The 11,792-nt window shown below is 51.7% G+C and overlaps 2 protein-coding genes and 1 long non-coding RNA gene across 3 annotated transcripts in view; 2 read left to right on the forward strand and 1 right to left on the reverse strand.

The window, feature by feature from the left end:
- Positions 1–1,432: 1,432 nt before the first annotated feature.
- On the forward strand, positions 1,433–4,863 carry LOC142900080 (homeobox protein Hox-A2a-like). The gene is made up of 2 exons (XM_076044103.1): positions 1,433–3,046; positions 3,638–4,863. Exons 1-2 carry the CDS (start codon positions 2,671–2,673, stop codon positions 4,456–4,458), a joined length of 1,197 nt encoding a protein of 398 aa, XP_075900218.1. The 5' UTR covers positions 1,433–2,670; the 3' UTR covers positions 4,459–4,863.
- A 3,356-nt stretch (positions 4,864–8,219) lies between these two features.
- Positions 8,220–10,908, forward strand: hoxa1a (homeobox A1a). The gene is made up of 2 exons (XM_076044422.1): positions 8,220–8,840; positions 9,595–10,908. Exons 1-2 carry the CDS (start codon positions 8,222–8,224, stop codon positions 10,026–10,028), a joined length of 1,053 nt encoding a protein of 350 aa, XP_075900537.1. The 5' UTR covers positions 8,220–8,221; the 3' UTR covers positions 10,029–10,908.
- LOC142900242 (uncharacterized) overlaps positions 8,865–11,792 on the reverse strand; it is an 11,378-nt gene continuing 8,450 nt past the window's right edge. Inside the window, exons 3-4 of the long non-coding RNA XR_012928870.1 lie at positions 11,253–11,430; positions 8,865–10,024 (exon numbers count right to left, since the gene is read on the reverse strand). This is a non-coding gene — a long non-coding RNA (uncharacterized LOC142900242). The remainder of the gene's footprint in view (positions 10,025–11,252; positions 11,431–11,792) is intronic.

An 11,792-nucleotide genomic window follows, 5' to 3' on the forward strand; every position in this document is an offset into this window, starting at 1 on the left:
TGTATCAACCCTTAAATCAATGGATGGTGCTGTGCAGAGAGAGTGCGTAGGAGAGGCCGCTGGGCTGTGAAAGCAGCCACCCACTCCTCTCTCCTACACACAAAGCCTGCTAGCAATTCACCCCCCCCCCTCTCCAAAAAAAAAAACCCAAAAACGCATCCATCTCTTCTTCCGTCAGCACGAGGTCTGCATGTACCCCCCCCCACACACACACACACACAGACAGTCACAAAAATCTCCCCAAAAACCTGCATGTCCTCAACCTTAAAAAGCATTAACAAAACGCTCCGGGTGGTGTCCAGCAGATAAAAAAGGCTGCAGGTGGAGGAGCCTCGTGGCAACACTCACCTCCAGCTCCTTCCTCGATGCGTTCTTCACCTTTTCTCCGCCCCCCCTACTTCCCTTTCTACCTTTTCTTTCTTATTTATCGTCGTCCCCGGCAGCGACAGGCCGGCGGCTGCGAGCTGCGAGCACAGACCGGTTGTTGCTGTGAGTGGCCCGACTGTTTTCCCCGCCGCTTCCTCGCGGCTGAGGCAGAGTTTGGAAGCCTTAAATGTGTTGCGAGGGCACCGAGCTGTCAGACCTTCTCGGGGAGTAAGATTGATCGCGCGCAGGGCTTCCACACCGCTCTTTGTTTGGTGTGTAAGCAACACAAGGCCCTGGCACTTACTCTGCAGCCTTCTTCCCCCCCTCCCCGCTCTGAGCTCACGAGACACCTTTCATTATTATCATCATAATCATTATTAGTAGTTGTTATTAGCGCTATTTCCTCCTTCTTCTTCTTCTTCTTCTTTTTTAATGAAAACGTGCTCGGCGGGGGGACGACAGAGAATCTCCAATGTGGCGCCGCCGGCGAGATAAATGTGGAAACGAAGGGCCGTGAAGGAGCCGCGCGAGGCTCTGCGCCGATAAGACTTCCATCTACATAATAACCATCCTGCAAAAAAAAAAAAAAAATATATATATGTATATATATATATATATATATATATATATATATATATATATATATATATATATAAAATAATAGCCTGGTTGTAAATGGTCATGTGTGAACGAGAGCATATTGGAATGGTTTTCTCATCATGGGCTGGAGTCGCTGTGCTATTCAGCTGCGAGTTTTCCCTTATGTGGATATGCAAAGGAATAATTTATAAATACAATCATTATTACAATATTACATTACAATACAGTATTACAAAAAGAACAATAATTAGTAAATGCTGGATGTATTGTCTTGGTGGCAATTGACAGAAGCAGCTCGTCTCTGATACTGATGGCCATTAATGTCCATAGATGAGATAGATATACTGTATATTGGTAGTCGTGTACTTTTCATGATAGAATCAGAGTTGTTTCTATATTATATAGAATGTGTAGTATTTTAGTTTATTTTAATTGTAGTATTTTAGTGAAATCAGCTTGGAACGCAGCGATAACAAACCCTCACACGTTCTTCAGCTGGAGTGTGTGTTTGTGTGTTTCTCTCTCTCTCTCTCTTTCTCTCTCTCGTGTGTATGTGTGTGCGTCCGTGCGTGCGCGTCCAAGTCTCCACGAATCTGGATCTTATCTGTCGCTGTCATGCGGCTGTTATGAGGCGGAATGTTGCGAGCGAGTCCCAATCCGTGTTAAAGGTAATGGACGCCTCTTCTCATTGCAGCAACACACGTCAGCGGCAGAGCCGCTTGTTGTTTCTTCTTCTTCTTCTTCTTCTTCTTCTTCTTCCGCGTCTTCTTCTGCTCTACGTGCTTCACGTTTAATGTTTACTGCATGGTGACCATTTGCCGAGAGCGACTCTTGTTTGTTTGTTTCTGCCTGAATGTGATTTTTGTTTATATGTCTGCTTTTCTTCATCTCACCTCTGCCTCTCTCTCTCTCTCTCTCTCTCTCTCTCTCTCTCTCTCTCTCTCTCTCTCTCTCTCTCTCTCTCTCTCTCTCTCTCTCTTGTGTGTGTGTCGGGGGCGTTCTCCACTGACATCCTCAAACAATACGGAGTAAAAAAAAAAAAAAAAAGAGGAGTGCACGGCGAATCTGCGCGCCCCTGCAGGCTGCAGCCAGGACTCCTTCCTTCCTTCCTTCCTTCCTTCCTTCTTCCCTTCCTTCCTTCCAGGACTCCCTTCGTCCTCTGTAACTCTGAGCAGTCAGCCATTCTCAAAAACATACTTTTTGCGGCCGGCACGAGGCGAGCGGAGACAGTCAGTCAGTCAGACAGACCGACAGACAGACAGAGATGTAAGAGAACAGCAGCAGCAGCAGCCCCCCCACCCCCTCCACCACCGGCTGAACGCGGCGCCTCTCCGTGAGACTTTATTTTCTTGTTGGATCAGTCAGCAGGCAGACAGTGGCTTCTTTTGATTAAAGCCCAAATTGTCATTGGGCAGAGGTAATCATGTGACAGGCAATTCGGTCCAGTTTCAACCTTGTCTCCATGTATTCACTGCTCTAACAGAGACTCGCTGGCCGGCGCCGCAGCCATGAGCAGTCAAACTGCGTAAAAAAAAAAAAAAAGAAAAAAAAAAGAGCAAACAACGCAGGGATATTTTCTTTCTTTCTTTCTTTCTTTTTTTTAATTGGAATTATTTTCCGCCGAGCCGGAACATTTCCGTGGCGCAAAGCGAGAAGAAAAAAACCCAACAACATCAAACTTTCCCGGGCTCTGAGGGAGCGGAGATGAATTACGAATTCGAGCGAGAGAGCGGATTCATCAATAGCCAGCCGTCGCTCGCCGAGTGCCTGACGTCCTTCCCCCCAGTCGCCGAGCCTTTCCAAAGTTCATCAATCAAGAGCCCGACGCTGCCGCGGCCGACACTCATCCCTCCCCCCTTCGAGCAGACCATCCCCTGCCTCAACCCGGGCAGCCACCCGCGCCACGGCCGGCCGAGGCTCAGCCCGGACGGATGCAGCCCGCTGCCCACCGCCTCGCTGCCGCCGGAGTACCCGTGGATGCGGGAGAAGAAAGCCTCCAAGAGGAGCCACCTGCCCGGCACCACCAGCACCAGCACCAGCACCAACATCCACAATGGACCTGTCTGCTTCTCCCCAAAAGGTGGGCCCATTGCATTTCCAATCTGTTGCTGTCAGCCCTGGAGCTCAGGAGGAGGAAGAGGGGTGTACGGATGTATTGATTTATTGTTTGCTTGTTGTTTCGTTTTAATGCTATAAAATAATTTAAGAAATAGTAGGAATGAGGAGTAAAATATAAAAAATACAAAGTTTGGCCAAAGTTTTTTTTTTTTTGGCGGGGGGGAGGTGATGTGATGTGAGATGATTTACTCGACGCGCCGTTGCACAGTTTTGATGTGTGACAGTAATGAAGAGTGATGGAGTGCCGTTGCCGAAGAGGGCAGCTGCAGCATTCATTAGTCAGCCACAGCAGCCCGGACCTCGCTGCTACTGCTGCTGCTGCTGATCTGCCTGGATAGAAAATATATCTATGTTTTATTTCCTGTTTTGTCAGAAAAAGATGTGATGAGTGTGTGTGAGCTGTGCTTGTGTTTGTGTTGCAGTGTTTCTGTGCGGACTGACTGACTGACTGACTGAGCGGCCATTTTGCTGCAGTGTGGTGATTTTCAGGCGGACCTGCTGATGCAACTGTGCCGAGCTGCTGGTTCTAATCCCCCGGTTCTCTCCTTCCCAGGCTCGCCTGAGATGGTGGAGGGCGCCGGTGGTGGAGGAGGCGGAGGAGGAGGTGGAGGAGGCTCGCGGCGGCTGAGGACGGCCTACACCAACACGCAGCTGCTGGAGCTGGAGAAGGAGTTCCACTTCAACAAATACCTGTGCCGGCCGCGGCGGGTGGAGATCGCGGCGCTGCTGGACCTGAGCGAGCGCCAGGTCAAAGTCTGGTTCCAGAACCGCCGCATGAAGCACAAGCGGCAAACCCAGAGCAAGGAGAACCGCCAGCACGGCGGCGAGGGCCGGGGACGGAGCGCAGAGGAGGAGGAGGACGACGAGGAGGAGGACGAGGAGGAGGTGCTGGAGGGAGAGGAGGAGGAGGAGGAGGACGTGGAGGAGGCCTCGCCGTACCAGCGGAGCGGCGCCCTGCTGGAGAGAGATACCTGCTCCTTCCACAATAACAACAACAGCAGCAGCAACACACAGCTGCGGCAGCAACACAATAGCGGTGAGCCGGCGCGCTTCGCCGCGGCGCCGCTCGGCAGTAATGACAAAAATGTCAAACATTTTCCCAACCCGTCACCCACTGTTCCGGGCTGCGCTCCGACAATAGGCCCGGCCTGCCCGGCACGCAGCCCGGACAATGGGCCCTGCAGTCCCGCGGCCCTGGACGTTTCTATGCACGACTTTCACGGCTTCTCGTCGGATTCCTGCCTGCAGCTGTCCGACACGGCCTCGCCCAGCCTGCCCGAGTCCCTGGACAGCCCCGGGGACATCTCGGCCGACTCCTTCTACTTCTTCACGGAGTCGCTGACCGCCATCGACCTGCAGCACCTCAACTATTAATCCCAATCAGTCGACACGACTTCTTCTATTTCTTTCGTTGTCTTTTTTTTTTTGACTCCTGAAGGGACGTTATTATCGGGCTCCGGTGATTTATTTTATTTTATTTTTACTTTTAAACTCTGACCTTGTGTTTAATGCTCGGCATCAGTTATTTCGTTATTTGTCATAAGCTCGTCGTATAAATGAAGGTAAGGAGGAATTCTAATCATTGCTAATCGATGCTCTCCAACTTGTAATTTACCAGAACAGATCGACCTCTCGCAATGGAAATTATGAGCGTTTGTGGAAAAAAAAAAAAGAAAAAGTTTTGCAATATTAGGACTATGGAATCTGCTCAGTCTTATTTTTGTATAGTTTCCAATGTCTTGGATATTTTTGTTAGAATACAAAGAACTTGCTACAATCCTCCTGTTGTTGGTCTGAGTCTTTTCTCCATTTTTACATAATTACGGGTGTGATTTAATGAGCAAGTAAAATCAAATCGAGGCAGAAAGGGATATGCAAATTAACCAACAGGTTGCCGATGCATAAAAATAATCTCGTGAAGTTAAGACGTAACGTGCTAACAAGTTATATTTCACTGCCCTAATTCATTAAAAATACGACTACATTTCAAATTGAATTCTAATTTATTTAAATTACTAAAATTAGATACTTGGCGTATTTTGGCAAGATAGCGTTTTTAATAATGATAACAGGTGAAAGAACTATTTTGAAAATTATTACTTTCAGAAGATTCTAAATTTCAAATAGATTTTTATTTTATTTTATTCCCCTTTAATAAAAATAGTAAGACTAACAATGGACAAAATTCTGGGGATATTTTTTTGTTACTCTTTAAAAAATGATTCTAAAATAATAACATATATATATATTTTCCCCAAACCATTACTTTCTCCTTTAGCCTTTATTTTCACTTTTGCTGAGCTCGCACACGGCCGAGGCGAGCACGAGGGAGCTCCGGAGCGGTGCGCGCCGACGCCACGGGTGTAGGGCAGGCGGATCGCCGAGCCGCGTTCTTGCCTTCGGGAGCTCATAAATCACGCCGTGGCGTGAATGAGACGGACATTAAGGAGAGCAATTGTGGCGTAATGTGCACAAATAAAAACCCCACTTACATTTTCATACAGGAGACTCCCCCGATCCGGGGAACTGGAAGTGTGTGTGTGTGTGTGTGTGTGTGTGTGTGTGTGTGTGTGTGTGTGTGTGTGTGTGTGCGCGCGGAGCAGAATCTCCGAATCCGTGCGTTCGGCAATAATTCATGTTTTATGGCTTGTTTAAACACGCGGCGACGGTAGCAGCAGTAGCCGCGTGCTACTCACCCCCCCCCCCCACCACCACCTTCAGAGCCCAAACTCAAAGCAGAGTCGATGCCATTTATCAAAGACGAATTCACCAAAACGGCCCCCAGAAGACGAGTTACATAATCTAGAATATAATATCTTTAGTGCTGCGCGGTTTGTTTTGTGGTGGTGATTTTACGACATTATCGGAGGTCAATGTGGGGGATTATGAAGGCTCGTGCTCTATTGTATTGCCATTGAGCTGATTTATGGCAGTCGGCTATTAGCCCGCAGCTTGACCCGATAGTGTTTTTTTTTTGCGCGCGTGAGACGTGCACAAACCAGGTGGATCGATACAGAAGCTCGAGCAGCCGCCGCGCGAGGTGAAGGTGAGAGCGGCTCTGGAAACGTCCGCGTATCGAGTCATCTGGAAGCCATAAGCAGCACATCGACTGGCTGCTGCACCTCGGCGGCAGGGCGGGAACTCGTGCGCGCGCTCTCTCTCTCTCGCTCTCTCTCTCTCTCTCTCAGCCGCCACAACTAACCGAATCATTCCGAGGCAACGCGCCCTTTCTGCTCGCAACGCGCACACAAAGAGCCCCGAGAAGTGCGACCCCCCCCCCCCCCCCCCCAATCCCCACTCCCCACACACCCTGCACCCACCCAGGCGGCCGGCTGGGCTGGCCTGGACTGGTGGGGGCAGGGCAGGGCACTTTAGTCCCAAGATGAATTCATTCTGATCTCTAACGACGAGCAAATCCAGACAGTAATGATACACGATGAATGAAAAATGGATTCATTAAAATGATAAAAATGGAAACTGCTCGTATTGAACTGTTTACGTCCTGCGGTCACGCAGCTGGGACAAGTGACGCTGCTCTCGTGTTGTCAATGTTTCAGTTCTGCTGTTCTGAGTATACTTGCACGAACATCTCACTCAGTTACGCTGATTTCAAAAGTGGCAACAAGCCGAGCCGAGCCACAGAGAGAGAGAGAGAGAGAGAGAAAGAGAGAGAGAGAGAGAGAGAGAGAGAGAGAGAGAGAGAGAGAGAGAGAGAGAGAGAGAGAGAGAGGCATCGTGGGTGTTTTTCCTAATATGGCCAGCAGGGGCAGCAGAGCCACCATGTGCATGTGATCACCCTCTTCCTGTTTCCCTCCCCTTGCCTTCCTCCTCAGTGAGATTCTTGCTCCCACCACCACCACCAACCCTCCACTCCTCTGCGAAGCTCCCATTCCAGCCATTAATTCTCCGCAGCAGCTTTATTTGATGAACCTAACGCGATAATCAGGCCACGCCTGCGCACCTCAGGGCTAAACGAATGCGGCCGCATTATCACGTCACTCGATCAGCGAACACGCGTAATGAATACAGCCTGTACGTGGGAACAGACCCCGTGACCCTGGGAGGTATTTAGAAAAACAATAATCATAACGCGGCGGCATCTTTTCACGGAGGGGTTTATTATGTGTCCCTGCGTCACCCGGGAGACCCCTCGCCACCCCCCACCCCCGGCGGGCGGTAAATAAGCAGCCAGGCGACTTTAATGCGTCGTTAACGGGCACGAGGAGGCATTAAAAAGAGCAGTTTGGTGTGAACGGAAGCAGTTTGGGTGGGTGGGTGGTATGTGGGTGCACGTGGTGGGAGTGGGACCCCCCCCCCCCACACACACACACACACAGACATCACCCCCACCTCTCCCCCTCCCTGCATGTGACAATATTTGCTGAGCAGCGAAAAGCCTCCGTCGTCCCGGTTCGAGGCGTGAAGCCCCGCTGGAAGCGCGCGGGAACACATTTTGGGCACCGGTGCACGCGCGCACACACAGAGAGAGAGAGGGAAAGTGAGAGAGAGCTCCATCCACGTACTGCTGTTCGTGTTAATGAAACGGCAGTAGTAGTGTGTAGTAACAAGCGCGTATCCAGCACACGCGCACACACAGACACACACAGACACACATACCTGAGGATCAGGGCGGCAGGTCTTCCTCCAGGAGGCGGAGTGCAGGTAGTGCAGTTGGTGGTGGTGGTCGGGGCTCACCGGCTCTCCGTGCGACCCCGCAGCGGTCCGCCACCTTCTGCCTGGCCGCCTGTCTGTCTGGGTGCCTGCTCATTGTTTGCTCGGCCAATAAAATCAGCGGCGACGCGCGTCACCTTGATCGACGAGCGGCTGGAATTTAAATGACCAGTCAAACAGCGATCCGTCACCACCGACCGACCGGTGGGGGGGTGGTGGGGGTCGATGAGGGGTGTGAGGACAAGTAGCTCACTGGCTGACCCGGTGCCCACGTGACGGCTCCCGTTCATTGACATCGTCCTCGGTCCTCCGTCCCCCTGATTAAAAGGCGGCGGGGAGGGGAACCAGGTGAGGGCGGCGGGCCACGCGGTGCACTGCGGGGGTGAGTGAGACAGAGCAGAGGAGAGAGAGAGAGAGAGAGAGTGAGAGACCACCGGGTCTGACCCCCCTTGAAGGCGATGCCACAATGAGCAGCTTCTTAGACTACCCGGTGGTGGGCGCCGAGGGCGGCTCGTGCTCGGTGCGGCCGTTCCACTCGGACCTCGGGATTACCGCCTTCCAGTCGTGCGCGGTCACGGTCAGCAGCAACTGCGGCGCGGATGAGCGCTTCGCAGCCGGCCGGGCGTCGCCCGAGGGCGGCCCGCACCCGGCGGCCTCCTACCAGCCCGCCGCCGGTTCGCTCGGCCTCGCCTACGGGGCCTGCGGCTCCGCTTACGGCGCGCAAAGCTTCTGCGCTGCCGCCTACAACCACTACGCGCTAAACCCGGAAGTGGAGTCGGCGGCGGCGGGCTTCCCTCAGTGCGGCCCGCTGATGTACTCGGGCAACATCTCCGCCTCCACCTCCTCTTCGGTCCCGCAGCACCGCCAGGGCTACAGCGCCACCCCACTGGGCCACCTGCAGTACGCACACGCTGCTTACGGCGGCGGGCACGAGCAGGCGAGCCCGTTCCCGGGCTGCTGCTCAGACCCGCTGTCTCCACTGCACGCCGCCCACATGGAGGCCTGCTGCTCCCCGCTGTCAGAGGGCGCCGCGTCTGCCCAAACCTTCGACTGGATGAAGGTCAAGAGGAACCCGCCCAAGACAGGTGTGTGTGTGTGTGTGTGTGTGTGTGTGTTGGGGTTCAGTAAGTACTCACCACTCACCAATATTCTGCAACTGAACCGAGGTGGTGGACATGAGTAGATTTGTTAATAAGTTAATATTGCAAATCAGTAAAATAAATAAATAAATAATAATAAACAAAATCAAAATATTAGTTTTAAAAAATAGCTGAAGAGAAGAAGTTCAGTTCAAATGAGTGTGTGTACGTGTCTGTGTATGTGTTGGTTTTGGGGTGCAGTGAGTGCTGGGCAATAGCGTGCAACTGAACCCAGATAGTTGGCATGAGTAGATTTGTTCATCAGTTAATGTTGCAAATCAGTAATAATTCCAGATTTAAAAGTTTAAGAAGCAGGAGTGAAGTTCAGACACTGCCTGCTTTATGTGAGTGCGGGTGTGTGTGTGTGTGTGTGTGTGTTGGGGTGGAAGTAAGTGCTGACTAATATCCTGCAAGTGAACCCTTGTGCTGGTGCTCATGGGACTCGGTAGGATGTGGAAGGATTTGAGGTTAGGATGCTGAGGTCAACTCTTTAAAAATAAATAAATAAAAGCCTCCCCTCCGCTGGTCAGACTTCAGTCAACCAAGTGGGTGGTGGTGGTGGTGGTGGTGCTCCCTCAGAGGTGCTAAAAGGTCACAGGGCCGAGACTATGTGGAGCTGATGACGTTTCTATGTGCGTATAAAAAAAAAAAGTAGTCCCTGTGGTCGTGATAAGTTTGGTGCCGTGTCCGTGTCCTGCAGGCCGGTCGGGCGAGTTCGGCTACGGCGGCCAGCCCAACACCGTACGCACCAACTTCAGCACCAAGCAGCTGACGGAGCTGGAGAAGGAGTTCCACTTCAACAAGTACCTGACGCGGGCGCGGCGGGTGGAGATTGCGGCGGCGCTGCAGCTCAACGAGACGCAGGTGAAGATCTGGTTCCAGAACCGCCGCATGAAGCAGAAGAAGCGTGAGAAAGAGGGCCAGGTGCCGGCCAAGGCTGCCGCCGCTCCGCCCGCCGAGTCATCGGAGGAGGAGGAGGAGGAGGAAGAGGAGGAGGCGGCGGCGGCGGCGGAGAGGCTGCAGGAGAAGGCGGCCGGTGGCCGGTCGGGGAAGTCCAGGTCGGCGCCGTCGACCCCGTCACCGACCTCCGGGTCTCCATCCACCGTCGCCGCTGAGCCTTACTCCTCCAACTAGGACGAGGACGAGGAAGAGGAAGAGGAGAAGGAGGAGGAGGAGGAGTCAATGCACTATTCTGGACTTTAAATAACGAGAATTCTGAGTCACACACTTGTTTTCTATTGTCTTATATTATGATCGGTGATCAATGTAACCACAATGTTTCCAACACAGTTCATTTCAGTTCAGTGTTGCTCCTGTTTAGTGCTGCTGAAAGTCTTAATGCTGCTGCTGCTGCTGCTGAACACACAGATACCTCAAAAAAAAAGAAAAAATGTGCCAGAGGTCGTGACCCCAAATCAACCGGACGACCTCCAGCATCACCGAGTGTGTACTGATGAATCACAACCCTGCTGTTTTTGTGTTTGAGGCGAGCGTGTGTGTGTGAGAGTGTGTGTGTGTGTGATTTGCATGTCGCTGCTTTCGTGTTTTGTTTTGTTGTTTGCCACCAGAGTGAGACGCTGAGTTTTATCAGTGACACGCGGCCGTATTTCTGCTTCTTCCTGTCTGAACTGAATCCAGTGGAGTGTTTTTGTCCTGCTGGGAGACGATTACGGGTCAAACATGTGTATTAAAGTACGTTTACCTCCAACACAGAACGGGACTTTGGTTTGTGTGTGTGTGTGCGCGCGCACGTGTCATTCGAACAGCAAGTGTCAGAGTGGGAAAACTCCTCGTCTCAGATCATCAAAGATCCTCTCTGCGCATGCAGTCCGTGCGCGCTCCCGTCCCCTGGGGTTGGAGTGAGCGAGTTATTGGCATAACAAAAGGCGTGTTTATCCGCGAGGACGTCAGCGTGCTCTGTGATGACAAGCTTCATCGAGCTCTCGGCGCATCAAGCAGCGAGGCTGTTGTTATTGATCTCAGCACCGGGACGAGGCGATCGACAGGCGGCCCGAGCCCCGAGCCCCCCCCCGAGTCCACCCGAGTCACCCCGCCGCCGTCTCGTCACTCTCCTGCGTGGCTGAGCGGGGAAGTCTCACATCGTCAAAAGTACCAAATAATACTGATGATGGTGGTGAAAATAAAATCTTAAGTCGCTAACGGGGTCGTTAAAAATCAGTTCACTAAACAGCCTCGGTGCCATTTTCTCTGCTTTGTTTTAATTCCTGGGGTGCAGCCTGCGCGTCCGTGGTGCCTTTAAAGGGCGAGGGAGACGCCAGCAGAGTCGTGATTAATGAGAGACCCGCCGTCACCTCTGCAGCTGCAGCGGAACGCACACAGGTAGAGTGGTGCTATCACCTGGTTTAACTGGATTCGAAGGTTTCTGGGATCCTGTTTCGTTTGCACCCGCGGTCGAGGTCTGGAGGCAGCAGCACGAGACCTCGGTCTGCTGCGAGGTGGTGTTTCCATTGACGCACCGTTCCCCAGCTTCGAGTCTCTCAGGCCAGGGATCGGGACGCAGACATGCCAGTGCACTCTGAAAAAAGAAAACACTGATGTTTGGATAAATGCATGCAAAGCAAAGGTGACAAACATATATTTCTATTGAAAACAAACCCCATATTTCCAAAAGGATTTGATGCTAACGCCGTTTTAATTTGCAATGTTAGATAAAGGGAAATTCAACGCGTTAGAAAATGAAACTGGAACTCTAAGGATTGGCTGGAGGTTGATGGATCACTTTAAGTATGTAAAAAACAAACAAACAAACAAAAAAGGAACAGCAGGATGGAGACGGATTCCTTGTTGAACCCGCAACACTTCCGGACAACTGACAGAAACTGGGTAATTGCAAGGGACAAGTATTTAAAACAGGTACATGGAAAAGAATCCCAAAGG

Source organism: Nelusetta ayraudi, unplaced genomic scaffold (assembly GCF_046127955.1).
Source record: "Nelusetta ayraudi isolate G7.1 ecotype Tasmania unplaced genomic scaffold, CSIRO-AGI_Nayr_v1 ptg000079l, whole genome shotgun sequence".
NCBI classification, from domain to species: Eukaryota; Metazoa; Chordata; class Actinopteri; order Tetraodontiformes; family Monacanthidae; genus Nelusetta; species Nelusetta ayraudi.

Excerpts from the sequence above, each read along its gene's own strand:
- hoxa1a (XM_076044422.1), top strand. The coding sequence starts at position 8,222 with ATGAGCAGCTTCTTAGACTACCCGGTGGTGGGCGCCGAGGGCGGCTCG. Across the intron at positions 8,841-9,594 it reads GAGGAACCCGCCCAAGACAG|GCCGGTCGGGCGAGTTCGGC; the intron begins GTGTGTGTGTGT and ends CGTGTCCTGCAG.
- LOC142900080 (XM_076044103.1), top strand. The coding sequence starts at position 2,671 with ATGAATTACGAATTCGAGCGAGAGAGCGGATTCATCAATAGCCAGCCG. Across the intron at positions 3,047-3,637 it reads TGTCTGCTTCTCCCCAAAAG|GCTCGCCTGAGATGGTGGAG; the intron begins GTGGGCCCATTG and ends TCTCCTTCCCAG.